At 43.7% G+C, this 23,520-nt stretch overlaps 1 protein-coding gene across 1 annotated transcript in view; it reads right to left on the bottom strand.

The window, feature by feature from the left end:
- Ptprm (protein tyrosine phosphatase receptor type M) overlaps positions 1–23,520 on the bottom strand; it is a 680,548-nt gene that overhangs the window by 240,940 nt on the left and 416,088 nt on the right. Inside the window, exons 10-13 of the mRNA XM_051154461.1 lie at positions 19,225–19,426; positions 15,629–15,731; positions 2,570–2,843; positions 1,593–1,629 (exon numbers count right to left, since the gene is read on the bottom strand). Coding sequence (XP_051010418.1) covers positions 1,593–1,629; positions 2,570–2,843; positions 15,629–15,731; positions 19,225–19,426 — 616 coding nt within the window. The remainder of the gene's footprint in view (positions 1–1,592; positions 1,630–2,569; positions 2,844–15,628; positions 15,732–19,224; positions 19,427–23,520) is intronic.

Genomic DNA, 23,520 nt, shown 5'->3' on the forward strand with positions numbered 1-23,520 from the left:
ACGCCGTTTATATAATTGTTTAATGTTGTAAATGAGCAGGGTGACAGAAATTCCTGTGCTGTCACATTACATTGGGTAGTGACTCAATTCTGACAGAGAGAAGGTTGGATGGTTCCATTGTCCTAGCAGCATCCATCAGATGTCCGCTGGGTAGTTCTCCAGGGGACCCTTCCAGAGCAGGGGCTGCACATCGAAGCGTATGGTGGGTGCCTAGCTCAAGGGCTTTGTAATTCTGTAACATTACTAGCTGATAGCCTATGGCAGTTGACAGAAGATATTGACGGCCATAATTTCACTTACTGCTAATCTACTATAAATTATAGTATCACTTAATCAGGCATGGCATTATAAAAAAATAAAGTCCCTAAAAAATCTATATAAACAGATTCATGGGAATAGAAACCATAAACTCTGGGGGGACAAACAAAATACCAAAGAGGTGAGGACATCACCTAAAGCTTGCCACATAACGTGCACCTAGAAAGAATGTGTCACTCTAGACTGAAAAGGCCATGGGTGTTCATAAACTAAGAATGCAGGAGGACTTGGAAACACTCAGGAGCATCTTAGCATATTCAAACTGTCCTCTGAGGTGTCAGGGTACTTTCAGCCAAACAACTCATCCTCCGTGACCTCATTAAGTCTCACGTCACAGACCCAATGGCATGTTCTCTTCATAGCTAATGAAGTCAAGACCTCTTTATACCCTCCTGGTTACTCTGATGGACTGAAAGAGTGTGCTCAGAGACAGTGCTACTGTACAGGGCCTCATTTGAGTGTAGCACTTATGTCTCTGAGCACTTTTCCAGACTCTCCTGAGTTTGATGGCTGACCCATGAGGCTGATGTGCCTGAACCATGAGGCACGTCCCACACACGTGCTAAGACACACGCTCATGTGCCTTCTTCAGGAGGCTCGGTATGAGGGATGTGTGGGGGTGCATCTCCCTAGCCACGATCACTGCTCATCCTTGAACCAGGACCAGGAAACACAAGACCTTCTGTGACATCCCCAGACGCCTGGGCTCATCAGTGAAAGCAGCTCAGCCTTTACAATGGCATTATTATAACTAGATCACCAAAAAGTGGCTGGCGTGACAGGAGCAGGGTTTGCACCTGTAGCCCTGGCTACTGTGAGGGTCACTTGAGCCTACATGTTTGGATCTAGCCTGGGTATCAAGGTGATGTTTCATCTCAAAAAAGTGGGAGGGGGTGATAACTTACTCCTTTATATAGGAAGATTCACTACATCTATATCTACTAGTTATCTTATGCAAACATTTAAAAATGTATACTGACATCGCAGAATATTAGCATTCTTAAAAGAGCTGTTATAGAGATGGACATTGAATACGGCTTGGGCTACAGCAGCATGACTTCTTATTTTAAAAGGTATCTACATGAAGCAGGACCAACAGTCATAAGAGCCTAACGCCTACATACGTGACTGCATGTGCATATTTGATACACATACATACGCATATTTCAGTGAAGTTAATAGCGCATTTTCAGACATTTAAAAACACGGCATAAAAATAAACCTCAGGGGCACAAACAAACAAGTAGGCAGACTACCCCAAAGTTTCAACCTACCTTTTGTGGCCACTCGGACACAGTCGATTTTGGTTTCCTGTATCAAACGAAGAGGGAAGAATTATTATCCGGATTGCATTAAGTCAAGGGGAACGTAGTTCTAGTTGATTGACTCAAACATGGAAAGATCTCAATGTTTCAGACGTGGCTTCTCCCCAGTGTGGCGTGCTCAGACATGCCACTGCTGCCAGGAGTGAGGCATTAAGACATGAGGAGAGGTGCTTTCAGCCTCTCTACCTGGTGGCCTTGACTCCTTCTCCAACCATGTCCCTGCTTCCTGTGCGGCCATCACTGGAGGAGACATCCCAGACCTCCCTGCCTCACACTGACAAAGGCCAAGTGGACGTGACCCTCGGACCTGAGCCCTGAATGAGAGAGAGCAGGGCAGAATCTAGAAATCGTTTCCTACTATGTCAGGTTTGCAGTCCTCCCCGAGCCCTAGGTTGGTCTGAGCAGGAAACAGGCAATCTCAGGATTGACTCAACACTCCTTTGCTTTCATGTCATCTTTCTAGAGCTCCTTTCTCTTGGGGGAAAAACAAGGCATCTAATTTAGGCAGCTACGGGATGCAGGAAGTTTTGGAGCCAGGGCAACGAGATGAACTATGTTTCTAAGACAGATGCTGTGGATCCCACAAAAATTTTAACAAGCTGAGTGCATGTGTCGTAGCTACACTCTTTTTGTGCAAAACAGTCAGCTAAGCAGAATTACTAGCCAACTTTCAGTAATAAGAAAATTGAAAAATAATAACTATCAGGTTGACAATATCCTTTCCTAAACCACAAAGAAAAGGCACACATATTCATTTCTTTCTGTAAGTTCCTCTTGATAAAATGACTTTTTTTGAAATATATAAAAAACGTTTTTTTTTAACCGAAGTGCACATGGCTGGATTTTGTCTGCACCACTGTCTCCTTTAACCTGTGCTCACATGAGTAACACCAAGAGCCTCGCATGCAGTCTTCTCCCACACTTACCCCATTGGCTCTACTAGCAGCTTGGTAATAAATTCTGTAGCTTTTATGGGGGAGAAGGGGGGTGTTCCAGTAGCCATTGTATGTCTTGTTGTCCCCAATGGTGAAGGGCTGTGCGGCTTGCAGGCTGTCTGCGGGGAATTCTGCCGCAAAGTAGTACTGGGAGTTCAGCAGCGAGGCGTTCTGGAAGTGGATCGGCACCGGGTAACACTTCAAGATTTCTGTGGTCTTCTTAGCTCTCCGAGGACGCTCCTCCTCAACAACTATCTGATAGACACTAGAGAAAGCAAAGAGAAGAAGCATCCATGACGTTTCATGGTCTCTGAACTGATCCACTCTGCCTTCAATTTCCAGGAATTTGAACACGTCTGGGAGGAAGAACACAGAGGGCCCTGGTGCCTGGACACAGTGGCCTTTCTCGATACTCTTCCTCAGCCATTTCTCCTGTGAAGTGGCATAGTGTGTGGGCATCTGTGCACATGTGGAGGTCCGATACTAACCTTGGGGGTCACTCATCATAAGTTTTTCCACCTAGTTATTTTTGAGGCAGGGTCTCTCACTGAGACCTTGGCCTCAGTGGTTGTACAAGTGTGTGTCACCACGCTGAGCATTGCAGAAAGGAGACTCAGGACTGGACTCAGATCTTCATGCATTTGCAATAAGGATTTTCAGACTCTCCACCCTACCCTCACCCACCCTACCCCCAATTTACATATTTATTGGGAGAAACAAAATTCAAAACCATACAAAATTATTGGACAATGTAACTAGAGATGAATTTGCACAAGCTTAATTCAGCTTAACTGATAAGATGAGATTGCACTAACTATAGGCTATAAAGAAAGAAAGTAGTGTTCCCCTGAAGTATAGCCGTATAAAATGCATGTGACGTTTTAATAAACCACAAAACACAAGGTGCACTGATCAATATGGCAAATATATTCCTTCCCACATGTTCCTACATCCCCTGACCAACAATGGAAAGGGAAGTCTCAAGAAAAAGATGACTAGTGATCAGTTTTCCAAGCTGAGGCTGTGGAGTTAAGGTGGCTGTTAAGAGAAATGACAAACAATGCCATCTGAGCCACACATAAAGAGCAGACATGGATGACACTCTCTGATCCCTTGCACCAGGCCACTCCTTGAAAACCCTCCAAATACTGAAGTAACTTTAGAAGAATGTGAAGATTTAAAATGATGGATTTTTGACAAATTAAGGTATTTATGTTTGGTACAAAAAAATTATTTCCTTTTGAGAAAAACTAAAGAAATTGAAGGGGGAGGGAGAGAGAGAGGGAGGGAGGGAGGGAGAGAGGTAGAGAGAGAGAGAGAGAGAGAGAGAGAGAGAGAGAGAGAGAGAGAGAGAGAGAGAGAGAGAGAGAGAGAGAGAGAGCAGCTTCCATAGAACCTTCCAGGCACGAATGCTGAGGGAAGCACAGGGTGGGGGTGCCTGCCACCCACTTTCCTGGGAACAGCCTCTGCTGGTCTTGTCTACATGGCTTCTCAATCTGCAGTCAACCAATCTACCTCTGGGAACACAAACACTTAACACACTCTATTTTGGATACAAAATACATACTGCCATCAGCCTGCCACTCTATCTAACTAATAATCAATTATGTTCAAGCACCAGTGGGGCTGAGGTGAAGAATGCAAGTCCAGCAGCTGTACAGTTTGACAGTGAAGTAGATTTTTACCGGTGACATAAAATGAATAAAAGGGAAGCGGGGGTGGGGGGAGTGTCAACTCTTCCTCACATAAAAGACCTTCCACTGGGTGTTGTTAGGTCACGGCACCACCAAATCTGATCCATTGCATTAACGATAGAGGCGTTATTAAGGAACCTGTTTATGAAGCCTCATGTTAAAGCCAGAATGCAGACTGGAAGGCTGGAAGGCCAACCTGAAGTTCTCTTTCTCCTTGACTTCTTACATTTATAAACATCTGCACGCACTGACTTAAAAACATATGAGAATACCGACACATTGACACGTCTTTCACTGAGCGAGTTGCCCTGCTTATTGGCGTGCAGCTAAGGGACTGTGGCAGACGGGACATGGTACATGGACCTACCACCTGTTTTACTTGGGAAGCCAACCACCATGGTCAAGGAACTTGAAGCTGGTGCTGACGGGACACAATTGGGCATTCTAGGCAACAGATAATGCCACGGAGCACATCGCACAAGACACCTCGAAAGGCCACATGGCTGAGCCTTCAGAAGTGTGGGGTCCTGACAGACTCAGGAAGGAGCTCTGTGCAGACTGAATAGTTCAGTACGACACAGACACAACTGCTTTCAGCTGCTAAGTCTTTCATTGCTCTGATCTGTATCAAATGGAGTAGGCAGATCTGTTAGCTACAGTTCGCTTTCAGTGGATTAGCTCCCTCTGCCCAGATGCAATCCCTACATGTTGTTAATCTTGAGTCTCAGAAGAGAGGGGAGTGATGGACAGAACAAGCTTAGCAACAGATATTTATAATACAGTATTATCGTTATTCTATTTTCTTACTAGTGGAATAGGTAAATGAAAATTTATCATAAGTATGTGTATCCAGGGAAAAAAAGCCAATCTATTCAGGGCCTGAAACTATTCCCAGTTCCAGTAGACTACTGAAGGACTTGGAACATTTACATATATACCTACTGCAGATAAGCAGGTCGCAAGTAGTACCCAACTGCCCATCAAAGAATGCGATAGCAAGAGTGAAGGGTCAAGGTCAATGTGAAATACTAAATGACACCTTCTCTGTAGCAGATAGATGTCATGGAATAAATTCAACCCAGTGTTCACTTTAGCAAACAATATTGAGAGAGTCTATGCTCTTTCTTGAACTGCTTTTTTTGAGAAATTGAGAAAGTAAATTGGACTAGAGCTCAATTCTGCATTTCCTAGCATCTGAGGGTTTAAATTAATTTGAGGGTTTCTTATGCTTTCTTATGAAAACAGGGAAGTAGGTAGATTTTTAATGTTCATTGTGTATATTTAAAATTTTTTTTCAACATATCGCAATTGCTTTCATAAAATGGACAAGTCATAATAACGTGTTGCTTCACAAAGGGTCTCCCTGCTCAACAGAATGAATCCTACCACCACTGTTTTCCTACAGAGTCAGCTTTTCCAGTTTGTTTGTTAAATGATGACAGCCAAGGTCTCAAGTTAGAAGCAACTTCTGGGAGCATCATATACAAGACAAAGCAGAACTGTAAAGACACGGGTGGAGAAAAAGTTGCTGAAATCAGTTCTCCTGACGTCTGATCAGGGACCTGCAGTCCTAGTTTTCCCATCTTATTAGTGTGTAACAGGCTCAGAGGCCAAGTGGCAGCAGGAAGGCCAGCTCTCTTCTTCCTCAATAAAAGGGAGATCTATCCAAGCACCCCCTTTTATTGAGACAGGGTCTGTGTATCTCAGGATGGTCTCAAGCCTCTACGAAGATGAAGATGAGCTTGAGCTTTTAAAAGCATTATTAGACGACGATGATGATGATGTGTTCATGATGAGTGTGTGCTCAAACACAGTGTGCACGAAGTGTGTGTGTGTGTGTGTGTGTATGTGTGTGTGTGTGTGAGAGAGAGAGAGAGAGAGAGAGAGAAAGAGAGAGAGAGAGAGAGAGAGAGAGAGAGAGAGAGAGAGAGTTTATGTAGTTTATTATTTGCTTCCATCTTCAAACCTTCTTGAGGCACCTAACTCAGGATTCCAGGCTTGCACAGTAAGCACTTTTACCCACTGAGCCATCTCAGAGATCCCCTCTTGACTCTGAAAAGCCTACTCGTGAAAGCCAAGTGGGATGCTTCCAATTTTGCAGGTCTCTAAATCCTGATCGTAAACTCCCCTGGTACAAATCTGTCCTTTCCTCACGTGGGTCAGGTCTGCCTCTTGGATACTGTCCGCCCTCACATGTGGGGCTCTTGGAAATGCTTTTCATCAAACAGGGGCTGTCATCACCTCTTCCTGGGGCTTATGGCCCTGCCTGTTGCTCTCACCTGCTCTGACTTAGCTCCAGACTACACTGGAGCCACTGATGCCCCCACTATTGCTTTCAAGTCTTGTAAGGCCCTGGGTAAAGACGGCTACTGTTTAGCCAGGGTTTGGTCTTAACAGTGGGTATCTCTAAAGGCATAATGTAATCCAGAGGTGATTCTAGGTTGTGTGTGGTAGTTGGATCCCTGATATTTGACGGCACGTCCTGCTTCACTAAACTTTGCTATTAATCTCCGTTTTATTAATTGCTTGAATACCTAAAAGTTAGAAGAATAAGATATCACCAAGAGGAAAAAAATGTTGTGTGCTCAGATGTGCCTGGCTCCATGTTAAGCTTTCTTGGACAACCCAGAATTAATGAGTCCAAGGGACTCAAAGCTGGCATAGGTCTCCTGCGCCATCTGCTCTTCATCACACTTCCTACCAGAGCCTTCTCCCATGGCATCAGTGCCAGCGCTGTATGGACGTCACTTATGAATCTGGCGCGTACTGTTTCAGTGTCTCCTGTGTGCTAGGCACTGTCCTGTTTTAACGCAAGGAATCCAGTTTTTTGTTTTCTAACAGGAATGGGAAATGTTTTTTTTTTTTTTTCAGTTAACAATTTAATGGAGGTTAGACGAACATCTGAGCATTAGATGAGCATTTAAGGGGCCTCCCTTTTAGCCAGATGGCTAACTTTACATCGACACTCTACTGCAGATACATCATACTTTAAATGGCTACCATCGACTCAGCTCTAAAAATATTAAAGAGTTAGGTTGGCTGGAGCAATTTCAAACCCCAAGTGCCTTTTCATCCTTGGTCCACAAGACGCATTAGATTTTCAAGCAGCCAGACCTCAAATCTATTTGCTCTTTAATAATTTAAGCACTCATAGGTCAAACAGCTCTTTTCTATTCCTCTTTATCAAAGTCCGTGTGCTAATGAAAAACAGCTAAATCCTCTTTGCTGTCGAACTGCTGCACATTGCCATCCCCTGATGGAAATTAATATGTCATTAGTCCCCAGGTCAATGGTACCTTGACCACGCTGGTGTATTTTCTATTTGTAAGAATAACACCAGGTTACTTATGAATTTCATTAAAAATCTTTCTATCCATAATCATAATCTTGAATCTCAGCTCTGAAAGTGAATCTCTGAACAGTGAATCTCACTGTTCAAATGGTTTTTCTAAAAAAGATTAAAGACAGCAAATCTCAAGGCTAGAAGGCCGATCAGAAGTTTCTAGGCTCAGCGAGCTGAATTAAAATTCTATTATCCTTTTAATGTATTACTCAGTTTCCTTTTGTTTATTAAAGTAGCACCATTCTTAGTCCTGTGCCACATCTATTCTGGGATTCAAAGTAACGAAAAATCCTCCGACAGTATTTGCAATATTAAAGTCTAGCCCACAGTGAAGATGAATCTTCCAAAGATGGTGACATCACTGCACCAGAACTTACCAATGGAATGAGACTTAATTTAAAATTTAATTTATGCCAGGCTTTTCTATAACAAAACTCTAAAGCCTTCAGAAGGAGAAGAAATCTGCATTTATATAGAATATCACATGAAATATAACCCAGAAAAGGACATCTGAACATCTTTCATGGGCTCCCTCAAGCTTGAGAGCTCAAATGTGATGCAATGTTTTCAGCTGACCCCTAACTCTAAGGCCTTTCCAAGGAAGCCTGCTGTGGACTTGAATTTGATTGCAAAATTTTGCCCTAATCACCCCAAGATTAAGCACTTGGCTGTGAAGTCTATTTTTCTTTTTTGTTCATTCTATTTGTTATTAGGATAAAACATTAGAGATCACCAGACTGGTCAGAGGAGAGGGGTCAGAGAGATGTCATGAGCCTTTCATTGTGGCCTTGACTAATCCCTTAAAGGAGACTCTTCTGGTCACTTCAAAGGTTTGCTGACATTGCTCCTGGGATGCCTAATGGTTATTTTTGCCTTTGTTTGCAGTTTTGGATACAAATCACATCTTTTATATGTACAAAAGGGAAGAGAGGGGCCGGAGAGATGGCAGAGTGGTTTAAGAGCTCTTGGTGCTCTGTAGAGGATCTGAGCTCAAATCTCAGTACCCACAAGGGCTGGCTTACAGCTGTCTCTAATTCCAGCACCATCAAAGGTCCCAATATCCATTTCTGACTTCTGTGGGTACACACACACACACACACACACACACACACACACACACACAAAATTAAAACTTTTTTAAAAGGAGAGATTGGTATCAATATCTTTCCAAAGTCTAATTTTTCATTATCTACAAAACAGGTATATCATCTGTAACAAATAAATACATATACTTTCCAGGTTTATTATCACTCAACTTAAAAAAAATCATATTCATCCCATTCAGATATAACTGTCTCCTAAATTTATCAATGAATGAAAAGATATAAAAAATGCTCTCAACAACCCGGTGAGATATAATGAAGGGTTTGATGGGTTTTAAAAGTATTTCACCAGTTTAAAATGAGGCATTGGGATCGGAAGCACACTTGCTGCCACCATGGCTGGGATTCCGTGGTCCTTCAAGGAGAATGGGCTCTGGGAGCAACTGGGCTGACATAGCTTGATCATCGAATGAGGAGGGTACCCAGTCTTACACAGACGGTGGGCAGTGAGTAGCACACAGGCCCTAAGCTTGCATAATCTCTGTCAACAGCGCTAATTTCTCTTTCTTGCTGAGATCTTAAGGCTGGCCCCGGATTGCTGTGGGAGAGCTGCAGGCCACCATGTGTGCAGTTTCCATGGCGTCAGTATGTCGCCAGTGCTCTGGGTTAGTGAGTTTGCACTCACGGAAGCTTGCAGCATAGTGTCCTTGCTGCTCTGCAGATTTGCGATAAGTTCTACTTTAATAAAATATTAATTACAGTTAAAAGGTTGGATGGAAACTACGAACTCAGTTACAGATACATATTGTGAACAAAGGGCAGGGTGAACAAAATCCCTTAGTTATGAAAGTTTCAGATAAAGGTAATAATGAAAGGCCACCAGCACAGTAGATGCTGGCCATGAGAGGCCACCTGCCATTAATCTTCTCAGCAGGCACCACAGTCTGAGAAAAGGAGGGCCAGATGGAGCATCTTGTGGAGTGACTTCTGGTGCTCTGAGCAACAAAGACAGCTTCCTTTGCATCTTCTACTTTAGCTAAGCCTATCTTAATCCAGTCATGACTTTATAACAAGACATAATCATAAAAATGATAATTCAAGGTCAGTTGCCATGGTGAACATGTATTTTCCTAAAAGCCTCCAGTGACATGTACAGGGATAGAAAAAAAAAAAAAAAAAAAAAAAAAACCACTGTGGAAGACACCCCACGTGAACTTGAGAGTGCAAAGTGATGGCTCGGCCCTACTCTGGGTCGGCTCTAAGAAACCTATGCTCACCCGAGGCTAGCCCTCAAGGTGACAACCGTTCCTTCCCTCAGTTCCCACAGTGCTTACTGTAGGCAGAACTCTGCTGTAGGTCATGAGATCCAGATAAGAGCCACTCAAGATGCCGGAGATGATGAACAAACAGAGTGGTCCCTGGAAAAGGTGGGGAAAGGGTCTGCCATTGTGCCCCCGGCCCTGGGCTGACTTCCACCCTCTTGTCTCGGAAGCATTGCAGGCAAACTGGGAACCACTCCTATTTGCGTAATCCCTCCTATGACCTCTAATTCCGCATAGTTTAGCTAACAGATCCACACTCATTCAAACCGTAAAGGCTACCTTAAAACAGTATGTGCCTCAGTGGCTTGTGGCATGAAGGAGGTTCTGGCCACATGGTGGGAGAGTTTGTGGAAGAAAAGGCATTTTGAAAAGAGAAATGGTTGTGGCATATTTTTATACACAAAGGCACGAGTCAGTAAGGGGGTGAAGGCAAAGGTAATTTAAGTTTCATTGCATAAATGTTCTAATAATCTGCATTATTATTATTGCTTGTTACAATACTATTGTTATTATCTTTCCCCTGCCATCTTTAAAGCTTCTTGCAAAGGATTCTTGAAGAATAAGCTATTTCCAAGGTGAACTCTCAAAAGGGTGATTGACACTGTCATCCAAGAGGCAACATTAATAAAAATGACTTTTGATCTCTGCAGCAAAGGAATCCAGAGTCTCCAAGAAAACTCCCTAAAAACCCGCACCGCACAGAGGGAGGTGGAAGGCAGCGAGGGAATTACCAGTTTCTGATCACACACTGAGGAGATTCGGCCATAGTGAATAATGATCAAACAAGATAATTCTGGCACCTGAAAAGCGAGGCTTTTGATCTTGAGCCCGTGCACCCTGATGAGCAATGGGAAACGCTCAGACGGGAAGGCAGAGTCCTTTCATGAGTGGCCTCGGCCAGACACGGAGCCTTTCCACGGGGTTTCAACTAGGACTCAGCCGGGGCCTCCGTAGCAGAGTTCACGGCAGCGACACGAATGCACACCCGTTTCCAAGCCAGCAGACAACAACTTTTAAGTATCTCAGAAACAGAGCGAGCGCGCAGGAGGGTGCGGCCATAGGTGCGCATCTCTGAAGACCAGCTGACTCAGCAAGAAGACGCAACCAGGAGACACACTTCTACGTGAGCCAAGAGTAGGAACTAAAACGTGTTTTCAGATTGCTATTGAACTGGCTCCTCATAGCTAGGCCCTACCTCAAGGCTGATGAAAAGACCGAAATCTAGATTGTGGGAAATGAACGTTAACATAATTGGGAGGAGGTATCCCGGTGGCACGGGGTGCATAAACTCCCATCTTTAAAAAGCTGGAAAAACGAATTGCCGTAGCAGGATTGTCTGCCACAGGAGTGAGTTACAGGGGTTAGAGTCCCACGGGCTCTTCCTACGCAAGCCTTATTGTGGAGTTTATATCCTTCAGAGGTGAAGAAGACGTTTTCTTTGTCTTAGAGCTGAGGTTATTCAACAAAGCAGATGGTTGCCATGCCCAGGTAGTGATGGAGGTGGGATGGGGGATGGGGTGTGGGGCTGTGTGGGGGGTGTGGGGGGTAGGGGTGGGAAACAGGAGACACAGGTACTTTTCCTTAAGAGCTCTTAAGTACAGATGGAGTCAGGAGAGTTTGCTACTTATGGGATCGAGTCCCAACAACTTGCTCACGCGTGGAGAGCTGCGCACCATCAAATATTAAGGTGCATTATAGAAACGAGAACTACAGAGATTGTACTTAAAATTTTGTTGATGGACACAATTGCCAGATGTTCAATTTTTGTGCAAAATTCTATTTTTTTTTTCATGATTTTGGATTTGAATAAAATGAGACAGAGGGAAAAGCAAGAGTGCCAGGACCAGCCTTGTAAACAGAAACAAATGGCCTGCTAGTGTTCTTTTGGAGGAAACAGAGCAGGCATAAACACTGTGGAGCAGTTAGTATGGACAGACTATACTTTGAGGTATCTTGAAACACACTTGCTCACTTAACCTCATGATGTTGGCACACTTATAGATACCAAAAAGATGCTGCCGATGGAGTGAAAGACTCTTTGGAGTCACAGGCAAAGAGACAAATAAATGGACTACTCCTGCCTTAAAACAGTTTTTAAAATACCCTGTTCACACCTCACAACAGCCATGATTTTCTAAAACAATTATTGCCCATGTGCTGACATCACTTCTTACATAGGAAGCTTCTTCAAGTAAGGCGCCTGCTCTTATTTTTCTTTCACTGAGGCTCTCCGTGCCCTCAGCTCACAGACACTTCTGTGCTGACTCCCCCGATCAAACACCAGTGTCTGATCACTAGCTGGGGACATGAGACAGGAAGCCAGAGAAACAACCTCATTCTGTGTGTGGTACCAGAATCAAACCAGTTTCATAAAGTGAGACACATTTTGTGAGAACAGGAACAATTACTTCACTGCCTACTTCCCTCATTTCCTCTTAACATGAACACATGCATGCATTTACATGTGTACACACACACACACACACACACACACACACACACACCATTCTTGTTAGCACAAGAAAACCCTAACTGTTTACATACAGCCCACCCTCTGTTCAGTTGCTTCCTTTCTGCCAAGTTCCCAGGGTTTTCTCTGTTGCACTGTATCCAATCAGAATGAGTGATGGAGAGGAGGCTGAAACGAGACAATTCTAAGCAAGCAGAAGAAAATTAAGCCTTTCCTTGTCTCGTTGAGGAATCCATACATAGACGTTTAAATTCCGCCCCCAGTACTAGTTGACTGGCTGGAACGATGGGATGTTTTGTTCTTCTTGACCTTCTCTGAATTTAAATAATTTCACGTGACAGAGCTGATGAGTTGGTCAATAGAAAGACAACAGTCATTTACACGAGAGCTGCGTGCGATTTCGGAATCTGTCTGGAACAAGCTGAGAGTGGATGGTAGAATCAATGCACCACGGACTCACCCCGTGAAGTTCACAAACAGCGGAGGAATGAATTCCCATGCCGAGGAACACCACCAAAGGAAAACCAAACCAATGGAAAGAATGGGTTTTGAAAATCGCAGGATGAGAGTATTTTTGAACACACAATACTGTTCAAAACCCAGGAAAGCTAACAGATGTTCTCCCTCTTTCCTCTCTTCATTGTAGCTTTTGTTTTATCATTTTGAAGGCAATTTTTTTTGGTATGGCAGTTTGATAGCATGTGTGCTTTGCAAATTTCCAGATGTGTTCAGCGTTTTAATCTACACAATGGCTTTATATTGTATATCCATATGATTTCTCAATCAGAGTTCTTATTTCTCTAAACATTAAAGAAAACTGAGAGCTTAACAAACCCTATTCATTCTGACGAGACTATAGCCATTTTGTCCTAAGGCACTCCTTTTGCAGCTATATGGCTCTTCTATGTTTTCAATGGCCAATCAGTCCACTGCTTTCTATACAGTGAGTCTTGTGAAGAAAACACTTGCTCTTAAAGGAAAGAATGAAGACTAAAACCTTGACAGGTGAGGCTATGATCATCTCCTCTTCCAAATGTGTGCTGAGACAATCTGCCCCTTTGAGGACAACATCTTGTGTCCCTTTCTGAGGCTGCTTCTGACACTACAGACCTTTGAAGAGGAAGACAGGTGACACCACTCCTGCTGTGGGAGAAACTGGGAAGGGTGCAGAGTGTAGAGACTGTCATGCTCACGAGGTGAGTACTCAGCAACAGCCTGATCTTTGATCAAAGCAGGATGCAGTTGAACTGGATGATTTTGTGACCACTGTGGACTAGGGTGTGGTGATGGAATCCAAACCTTCTCATATGTAAGAGAAATGGGTTTAATGAAGTTGACACAAGGTCTGTGGGATAAGCTGTGTGCTGAACAAGCATTCAGTTGTGTGTGTGTGTGTGTGTGTGTGTGTGTGAACATACATAAGACAGAAAGAGTAAGTTTATTCAGAACTAGTCAGTAATGTCCTAACATCTCCAAAAGCATAACAAATATACAAAAATAAACAACGACACAAGAATTTACAGAGGAAAATAGTAGAAAATGGAACAACAACAACAAGAAGAAGAAGACAGGAGGATCAAAGGAAAATTAGTTCAAAACTTAGATTTGAGACGATCCATATGAAGATGTGGGTAGGAATCAGAGTGAGGGGTTTGAAGGTAGAAAGCAACAATAGAAAAACTGCAGAAGGACTTTGTAGGGCACCAGAGACAGCAGTAGCTGGTTTGGAGGGACCCTTAGCATCCTTGCTTCCTTCTGGTGAACATTGACTCTCTGACTGCAACACTTCACAGAATAAACAATACCGTGCTCCTTGTTGCTGAGTCTGCCCCTTAGTTTGGCAATAAAACAAACGATGCTCTGGAGGGTGTGGCCAGGGCACACATTTTTACTCAGTGAAAATTCAGGTTTTTGAAATGAAAAAAGCCTGACTCATGGGTACAAGAACACACGTGTTCTGGACAGAAGCTGAGACATGTGTGCCTTAGGTTCATCAAATTGTCAGACCTCTACACTGCAGAAACCAACCCAGAGAGCCACACAGCATCAAGCCACCCTCCCCCACTTGGAAACAGTGTAAACACTGAGGAGAGTATGTCTGAATTCATTGTTCTAGCTAACTGTTCCTATGAATTAGCATAAATTCCTCAAAGAAGGACGATGGCCTATAATTCAACAGAATAGAATACCAATTGTTTACAGAATTCTCAAGCTTCTTTGAATATAAACTTCCACCATTCTACCCTAATCAACTAATACTATCCTTTTATGACCTTTGGCCTCATGAAATGAGATACGTGTGTGTGTGTGTGTGTGTGTGTGTGTGTGTGTGTGTGTTGTCAAGCAGAACAGAGCCCAACTATTTACCATGGAGTATGGAAGTAGAAATGTGATCACAAATAGTCAGGTTTTAAAAGGCTCATCAGATCAAATTCTCTAATAGAAGCCCAGAGACAAACTGCACAGAGCCTTACTGTGCATGGAGATGCTTCCACAGGGTATGCTATCCAGAGTAAATGGAATCCCATCTGCTCAGGTAGGCCATGGTAAAACATTCCATTGAAATAAGAAGATATTACATCTGTATAGACCAGTGATCTCATGAGAGGTCCACTCCTGGGATTATTTTGAATCCTTCCTAGGAAGAATGACTCTCTCTCTCTCTCCATTCTCTCTCTTTTCCATTCACTGTGAGAGGCCTCATGGAATGAGAAATTGGGCCTAGATGTTGATAATAAACTTAATTTCAAATAAGTCTTCATGATGACTTTTTCCTAATAATTTTGTTTCCCTTTAAAAAAATAACACATTAAATATATACTTGAGAAATCGATCAATTTAAGAAAACAACAATAGTCCATTTAAAGCTCAGGAAGCAATGTCCTCTATCCCTGGGAATCTGAACTGCAGTAAGCACTTATCATTTGAGAGTCAAGTCACCTGGTTAAGATTTGGCACCATGGCCCCATCATCAAAAGAAACAAGTCTCTTTTATTAGAGAACACGGTATTTCTATACCCTTCCATGGAGGCCCCTTCATCTTCCTCAGTCATTTCCTGTAAGGAGAGCAAATGAGGACCCAGCTTGGAAAAACCTAGAAAACACTCTGGAGGAATTAGTGGGTGTGACTGGAGCATCCTTCTCTTAGACCCAGTGTGGCCCTCCCTGTGCCCCTTACCTGACGGGTGCCCCTCTGCTTTGGGCTGGCTTCAACATCACTGTCACCGTATTGTCAGTCTGATTCAAAGGTGTCTCAAATTCATACGCTGGCATGGATGGTGCTAGGAAAAAGGACAAGATGGGAGACTTGTTATTTATTTCTTGCTTCTTTGTCTTACAAAGGATAATAAGATCAAATAATAGCTGTCAATCAACCACGTCCAAGGTTTTACATACATGCGTTTCTGACACAAAATAACAGGGACACTTGCTCAAGTCAGCTCTTGGCAAATGGCCTCTCTGATCCTGGGCAAAGGGGCTTATGAGGTGTTAGTGATGTTCAATTTTTCCATTTGTGTCCTAGCTCCTTGCTTGTAGTATTTTTTTTTTTTTTGACAACAAACCATTTTAGAACATGTATACTGTCATGGAAATAGACAATGTGCCTTAAAGGCGTATAAAAGTTGTGGAAGTAATCACCAGCGCCGTAAAACTGAATGCTGTGATTCTCCCACTGAAGTCAAATGTTTCAGGAGCTAAAGAGCCACCCAAGGGTTCTGAGAGGATGACAGAGCCAGAGAGATTGTTGCAGCGGGTTGGTGACAACGTGTGACTCGGCAGGGAAGCATGGGGTGGGAGGCACAAAGGGGATGGAGGAAGAACAAACAGCTTGAGGTCAATTTTCTCTCGTGTATAATTTTATTCAGCACAGGGTGTGGGTACATTAAGTCTGGGGAATGTGACTGAGCATGTAGGATGCTTGCCTATGGCACACACAGAGTCCTGAGTTGAGTCCCAGCATCACAGAAACTGGGCACCGGCCTACAGTCACAGCCTGTAGGAGCACAGCAGATGCAAGAGGAGGCTCTAGGCCATCCCCAGCTATATGATGAGTCTGGGGCCAGCCTGGGCTACATGAGACTTTGAATTAAAAAAAAAAAAAAATCCTTTCGGAGCCTCCAAATGGGAATGGGGGCAACTAATGCCCACGGCTATGCCTGTTCAAAACGACAGCTCTCCAGACATATACAAACTTGAGTTCTCTTCCTAAAAGGGAAAAGGTGTTTCCTTATTCTTGAAGATGTAATACTTTTATACACTGAAACCCGGTTATATCTACTTCCCTCTCCAATTCCCCACAAATCCTTCCAACTTCCTGTCCAGTCTTCCCTTCCTCCTCCCTCTTCCCTTCTCCTCCCTCCTCTTTAACAACCACCTAAGTCCAGTTATTGCTGCCCATATGTGTATGTGTATGGGCCCAGCCACTGGAGCATATGAAATCCTCAGCAATGGATTCATTTTAGTCATTCTGACATTCTTCTCCAGAAGAGGTGTCTCACTACAGCACAGCAGCTGTGCACTTTGGTAATCCCTCCCTCCCTGGATAGGTTCAGACAGACTCCCTGTGGCATGGATCTGCGGCCACAAGTAAGCAGAGATGACCGATGACAGCCAGAGACCACTTTCTGTGACCTCACTTCTCAACCGTCTTATACATGAGAAAGCTTTTATATGACAAACGTGAGCCATTTATCAGTCATGTGTACTAAAGTTTTCTAAGCATTCAAATTAAATTCTAATCCCATCAAGAATTAATTCTATTTCACAGCATGAAACTGCATGCTGGATGCAAGCATAGCTCTGTCTCTTGGTCCAGGAAAACAAAGAGCATAGGTCAGGAACTATAGCATAACCTCCCTTCCCTGAGCTGGGCTCCTGCTGTTTGCTCAGGCTGGCCCTGAAATCCTAGGCTTAAGCAACCCTGCCAAGGCCTCCCAAGTAGCTGGCAGCGAACCCTTGAAATGTGGTTTTAATTCCATAAAAGTCAAATCATTACTTTTGATGAGCCCGTATAGGACAATTGAAATGTCAAGTTTCTTTGCTTTTGGATAGAATTATAGGAACTTGAGGTGGCCAAACTCATATTTTGTTGGAATTTTTATATAACATATGGAAACGTTTAATCATTTTTCTAATGGAACATCTCCGTTATGATAATTCTTACAGAAATATGCTCTCTACTGTGGAAAGTAAAACTTACTTGGAGGTAATACCCATCGGCATACGTTTCCTCTTTAAGTAATCACAACAAATTGATACAATAGGTAATATTCACTTTAGATCAGAGGAAATGCATTAAAAATCACCCCAGTGCGCAGGGTTCCGTATTCAATTACATAACTGTCCCATGCATGTGTTTTCCCATCTATGCTATTTTTTAACCTCTTAAGAAAAACTTATTTCCCAACTCTGTACTGTCCCAGTAGCCTAATGATGTATATTATGTTTCAAGTCAAGTCTGTATACATAAAAAAACCTCATGATGCATACAATACCCTTAAGTTATAATCTCTTAAAAACCCCTTGCCCTCCAAATCTACATTTAAAACACTCTAATTCTGGACATAATTTCCTTCTGTTTCAAACAAACTTTTTATAAAACCAGAGATGAAGGGTAATAAATATAAAAATCATGCTGGATGTTGCTGAACTGGCCCTGGGGGTGCCTAACTCTTCTCCTCGCCCCTCCTACTTCTTTGCAGCCTGATTTGGACATGGACATGTCACTGGAAAACTTGGTTCCAATCGGATGGCACTGCTGAGTCCTGGCCAGATCATGACACTGCAAATCTTGCCAAAAGATCTATCGGCTGACGGTTCATATCTGAGTGGGCTGTCAGGAGGCAAAGGTAAGCGTTTTCAAATGGAGACGTCAGAGGAAGAGGGCTTGAAGGGTGGATTTTGCCCAGGAATCTTTCCAGTCCACCAAGGGTAGATGCCTGTGTTCTGCTCATGAGCAGAGCCTTCTCAGACCCACAGTGATGGGGCTGAGCACCCATGGCCTCTTAACCCTAAAACACAGCTCTCCTCTTTCAAGTTGGTCTTTTTCCCTCTCTAGTATTTTGTCACAGCTGACAGAAGGATGAGTAACAAAACACACTACAAAAAGTTCAAGCCCAAACCCAAATATTTCCCTACTCTTTGCCAAGGGAGGAAAAAAAAAATAAAAATAAGAAAATGTTCGTGGAATTCTGTTTATTGTGGTGGCATATCTCACACCAGATGGCAACTTCGTTCCCTCCTGTCTGAGGAACACAGACGTTTTCTGCACAGATGAATATGCCAGAACTATTCCTCAAGTTATATCTTCTGTTGGGTGATATAATTGGGTCTGTAAAAAGCTAGGGCCCCGAGTGTTTGATGCCATCCTGTACGTCATCTTTTTGCAGGACAGAAAGGAACTAGCAGTGCAGAGCCTGAGGCCAGTAGAGCACAGGCACTGCTTTTGTACTGACTTAGCGGTTTTATGTCAGAGTCCCCGGGTTACCACCACCCGGGACTAGAGAACCTCATTGGAACCTTCTGCATCATAATCAAGTCCTTCAGGGAGAACTGCTAAAACACTGGCCATGCCCTAGTAAAGGATGGCCACGTCCCCAAATGCTAAATACACATAGCATTTTATTTTATCCTTTGAGTCTGTTTTAGGTACAGACTTGTGCTGCTAATCAAGTTTATTGTTGTGTTTTAACCTTTGCATTCTTGGCAATAGCAATGAAGAGGCACAAAATGCCATTTCCCACGAAAGGCTTTGCTCATCAATACGCACGGTACCTGATATTTTGGTGGTCAGTTGGTTTGTTGCCGGAGGTCCGAAGCCCTTCGCTGTGCTGGCTCTGACAGTAAAGGAGTATGTGGTTCCAGGGTACAGGCCAAAGAACAGAAAATGGGTTTCATTTCCCAGTTTTGAAACTCTTCCACTTTGGTTGGATAAATCTATTTCTGGATCAAAGGAACTGACCGCTTTGTAGGTGATCTGCAAAGGAATAAGAACACGGTGACGACCCTGGCGAAATGGATGTGCTCTCACCTTTATCCCACAAGCCTTCGGGCGCGAATGCTGTCCACTTGCCGGGGTAACCTCTTTGCTCGAAGCTTCCAACCTCCAGTCTGCTGCGGAGACTAGGAACTCAGCCTGAGTTTGTTACCTTTCTAGAGGGAGGGGCTTAAAGCCAGTAGGTTAGACTATGGAAGATGGGTTCGCCATAACCTGATACGGTGAAACTGTCTGATCTCAACGAGCCCTGAGAGCAGATTTAGAAATAGTAAACAAAAACAAAAAACCCCGAGTTGACAACTGGCTCAAATGGACAGGCCCTGGCAAGAGCAGAGGCTTCGGCCCTAATCTTTAGCCATGATCTGATTTGGCCACAAATGGGATGCTTGTCTTTCCAAGCAAGGCTATCCTGAAGAATCTTCATCCATGTGGCTGACAATGTCTGCTCCAAAAATAAATCCGAGATGCCTGCCAGTAAGTCTTGGGGCTGCAAATGGACAGCTATTATGGGTCAGAGTCATTGACATTTTTTTCAGAATGTTGTCCAACAGAACTGTCTTTCATGCCAGAAAATGTCTATCCCGCATTAATCAACACAGGGGCCACGTGCTATATGGGGCCACTGAGAATGGGAAATCTGGATAGCGAGACTAGGCACTGGACGTCTCATTTAATTTTAATCAAATAAAATTGAGATTTAAATTGCTACAAGTGACTGGGAGCTGTCTCCCACCCCCCAGCCCCCAGCCCCTCACCCCACCCTCTGCCACCAGAGAGCGTGACTTTAGCTATTTTCACCACGGAAGACACATTCTCATTTTACATGAAACCAGAATGTTTGAAAATAAACCAAACATAGGTGCCTTTAAATTTCGCCTTTTCAAGTGATTTTTAAAAAGGATTTCAGTATGATAGTTCATCAGTTACCCAAGAGCACACTTGTTAGTGGTGATTACTAACTTCTACCGCTTATAATGACATAATTTTTTAAATGTGGCATATTCAAAAGTTTTAAATTGCAAAACTGAGCACTTTTCGTGCTTCTAAATAGGTAAACCTACTTGTAATTTATGTGCAAGAACACTAGCACTGTTATTATACAGGGTGATAATTGACATTTTTTTTTCTTATATTTACACCATGTCATTATAATTAAGAAGACCTCTCTGAAAGAGCATTTAGACAGAATCACCTGAGCTTTGGCAAGGGAATGTTCGTCATGCATTTAATCACTGCGGTAGGTAGGTGATGGCATCACCAGAGCCCGGCAGATCTGTTAACCCTCTCACGGATGGCTTTTCTGAAGCTGAGGAGGGTTATGAAGACAACAAACCAGCTCCACTCCCAGCGGCTAGGGAGGACTGGGGTGGAGCCTCCTGTGTGTGCCCACTTCCTAGCTTAGCTTTCCACCCTGCCTCCCCGCCCCCCGGAGTGGAGTGTGGCGGCGTAACTGCTCCCCAACATTCATTTGTTCACTCATTCATACACTTGATCCATTTGCAGAGAGCCTCCGAACGTGCCCAACACTGTGCTCCAAGGACCTGCTTGGTGTCTCTGATGCCGTTGCTGCCCTGGGGTGTGTAAGCAGGATGGTGGGAGAGTGGTGAGTGCAGCCCCTCAGCTGCGACGAGTGTGACTATAGGGATGAGGGTAATGCACGAAGGACAAGTCAGTCTTCTTGTTCACTTTCCCACCTTGACTCTAGACTTGAGCAGAGCAAATGTGGAAAAGCCCAGAGCCTTTGCTTCTTGCCTCAGACCTGTGGTCATCTGCTATCCAGCCGTGTTCCTGAATACACAGCACTGTATTATGCTAACTTCTGCTCTGTGAGGTGGCATGTCTGTAGGGTCCTGTGGACACTTACAAGCTTTTGAACCCTGCGCTTGTTCACCTGCCTTGAACAGGACTGAGTGGCCTTCGTGCTGGGTTCTCTATGCAGTCACATGTAGTGATTCCATTGACACACTGACCAAATGCTGGTGCCTTGGCTAGCAGATGAACCAGACACTGACTTTAGGGATGGAAGAATCTGGGCTGGGTGTGGTAGAATGGAGGGACTCAGCAGTAAATAAAATGTATCAGTTAAAAACCGTTAGCTATGGACGAAACAAACAGAATGGTAACATAAGAAGCTTTGTCAGGGAAAGAGACCCACACGGCCATTCAAAACGCCTGAGGAAGGACATGGTGGCAAGCCTGGCACGTCTTGAACTCCACAAAGGACCAGGCCAGGCAATGAACTTGGGGCTAGAAGCTGGATTAAGTGCTGCAGCAGAAGTGGCCTGGACCCAAAGTATGGACAGACAGAGGACCTGTGAGGTCTCTGAGGCTACGGGGATGTCATAGCAACTGTGTGCTCCATCTGTCCATCGAGATGAAAGATTTGGACATACACAACAGGCAAACTCTGAACATTTTGAGTGTGAAAATAAAACAATTTTATTTGTTTAAAGAGAAAAAAAAAAACACCCTCTTGGCTGCCAGATGAACTTTTAATTTGATTTGAGTGATTAATAAAGGGAGGGCTAATAAAGAAAATATAAGAGCCGCTGGGAATCTTGGTAGAATCCAGTGGCTAAAACTGTGGTATGGGTGCTACAATATAGTTTGGCAGACTAGAGTAAGTTGTGGAGGCAGGTGGGCAGCAATGAAGGAACTATAAACGTTAGGAAGAAATTAGACAGCAGCCGGCAATGGAGCACCAGTACAGAGGGAGCACCAGTACAGAGGGAGCACCAGTACAGAGGGAGCACCAGTACAGAGGGAGCACCAGTACAGAGGAGTAATTTCAGAAAGATCACCCCCCTTACTTAAAGGAAAGGGAATGGGCGAGGGTGCATTTAAAGATGGAGGCAGACATTTGGATTTCTATGTGGACATGCACACATGACAGAAGTAGGGTCCAAGAAAGGTCCAGGTTGGGAGTGAAGATTCGGAAATAGATATAAAGATGGTCTAGGGGAGGAAGATTTTGATGAGAACTCAGGCGATGTTAGGTAAAGATGTGTCTATCCATATCTCAGGCCAGAGTTTCAAATCTGTGTGTTTGCTAACTGCCCTAAGTCTGGCTTTCCAGCCATAGAAGCCAACACCTCCTGCTGTGCTTGGGTCCCTGAGCTTTATTTGCTCATGGATGCTGGGAATCTACTGTGTAGCCTTAAATCATGATTTAAATATGTCAGAGACAGAGGACCTCTCCTCTGGTTGACAGGTGGCCCAAATGGAGTCAGACTGGAGATCTGTAACTGTATTTTGTCTTCAACCCTTTAATAATTTGGTAAAAACTATAGACCCCACTCCTTTTTTCCTTGTTAAATACAAGGACATACTAATTCATGCCTTCATCAAAGTTATGAATTCTCTTTTCTAGCCCTATAGACAAATTTATCCACCTATACTTTAAGTGATGGAATGGCCAAAGCCCCATTCTCTAAATGTATAGGAGTCAGAAAGTCAGAAAATTAAAAGCTTCCTGGGACCAGGGGTTAGGCAACTATAACTGCCTCCTGCCACAGAAGTTGCAAGCCACGAGCAGCTCTTGTCCTTGGCAGCATAGTCCAAGGCTCCACAGTATCCTGCTAGGCTCAGACCAGAATGCAATGCTCACTTTGGGCACTTCCTACTTTGAGCTGGTCATGCAACAAGTACTTATTAAGTGCCTATTAAGCACTAGGCAGTAGAAAAAGCAGTGGGAGGCTCCCAGAAGAAAAGTTGGGGAAAGCTTTTACACCACTGCTACATTTCTAGCTGAGGGCAGAAAATGTTTTAATGAAGCCAGTATAAAGAGTACCAATCGCCCAATGATGTGTCCCAGTAATTTTAAGGGGTGCCCCCAGACAAAAGCGAGGTGACACCTAAAACGGAGTGATGGGGATGAAAGGTGTTAAACTGGTGAGATGGAATAAGCACTTGCTTACATTGGATGATTTCTGATTGCAGTTAAGTGCCTGGAATCTTCTAAAATTATCTTCCCCCTTTCTCCTTAAAGTCTCCCATTCTACACTGCGAGTTCCACAGAGAGCCCGGATGGAATAGCCTTTTAGGAGACTGAAATCTTGTAGGGAACGCAAGTT

The sequence above is a fragment of the Acomys russatus genome, chromosome 12, assembly GCF_903995435.1.
Source record: "Acomys russatus chromosome 12, mAcoRus1.1, whole genome shotgun sequence".
In the NCBI taxonomy this organism is placed as follows: Eukaryota; Metazoa; Chordata; class Mammalia; order Rodentia; family Muridae; genus Acomys; species Acomys russatus.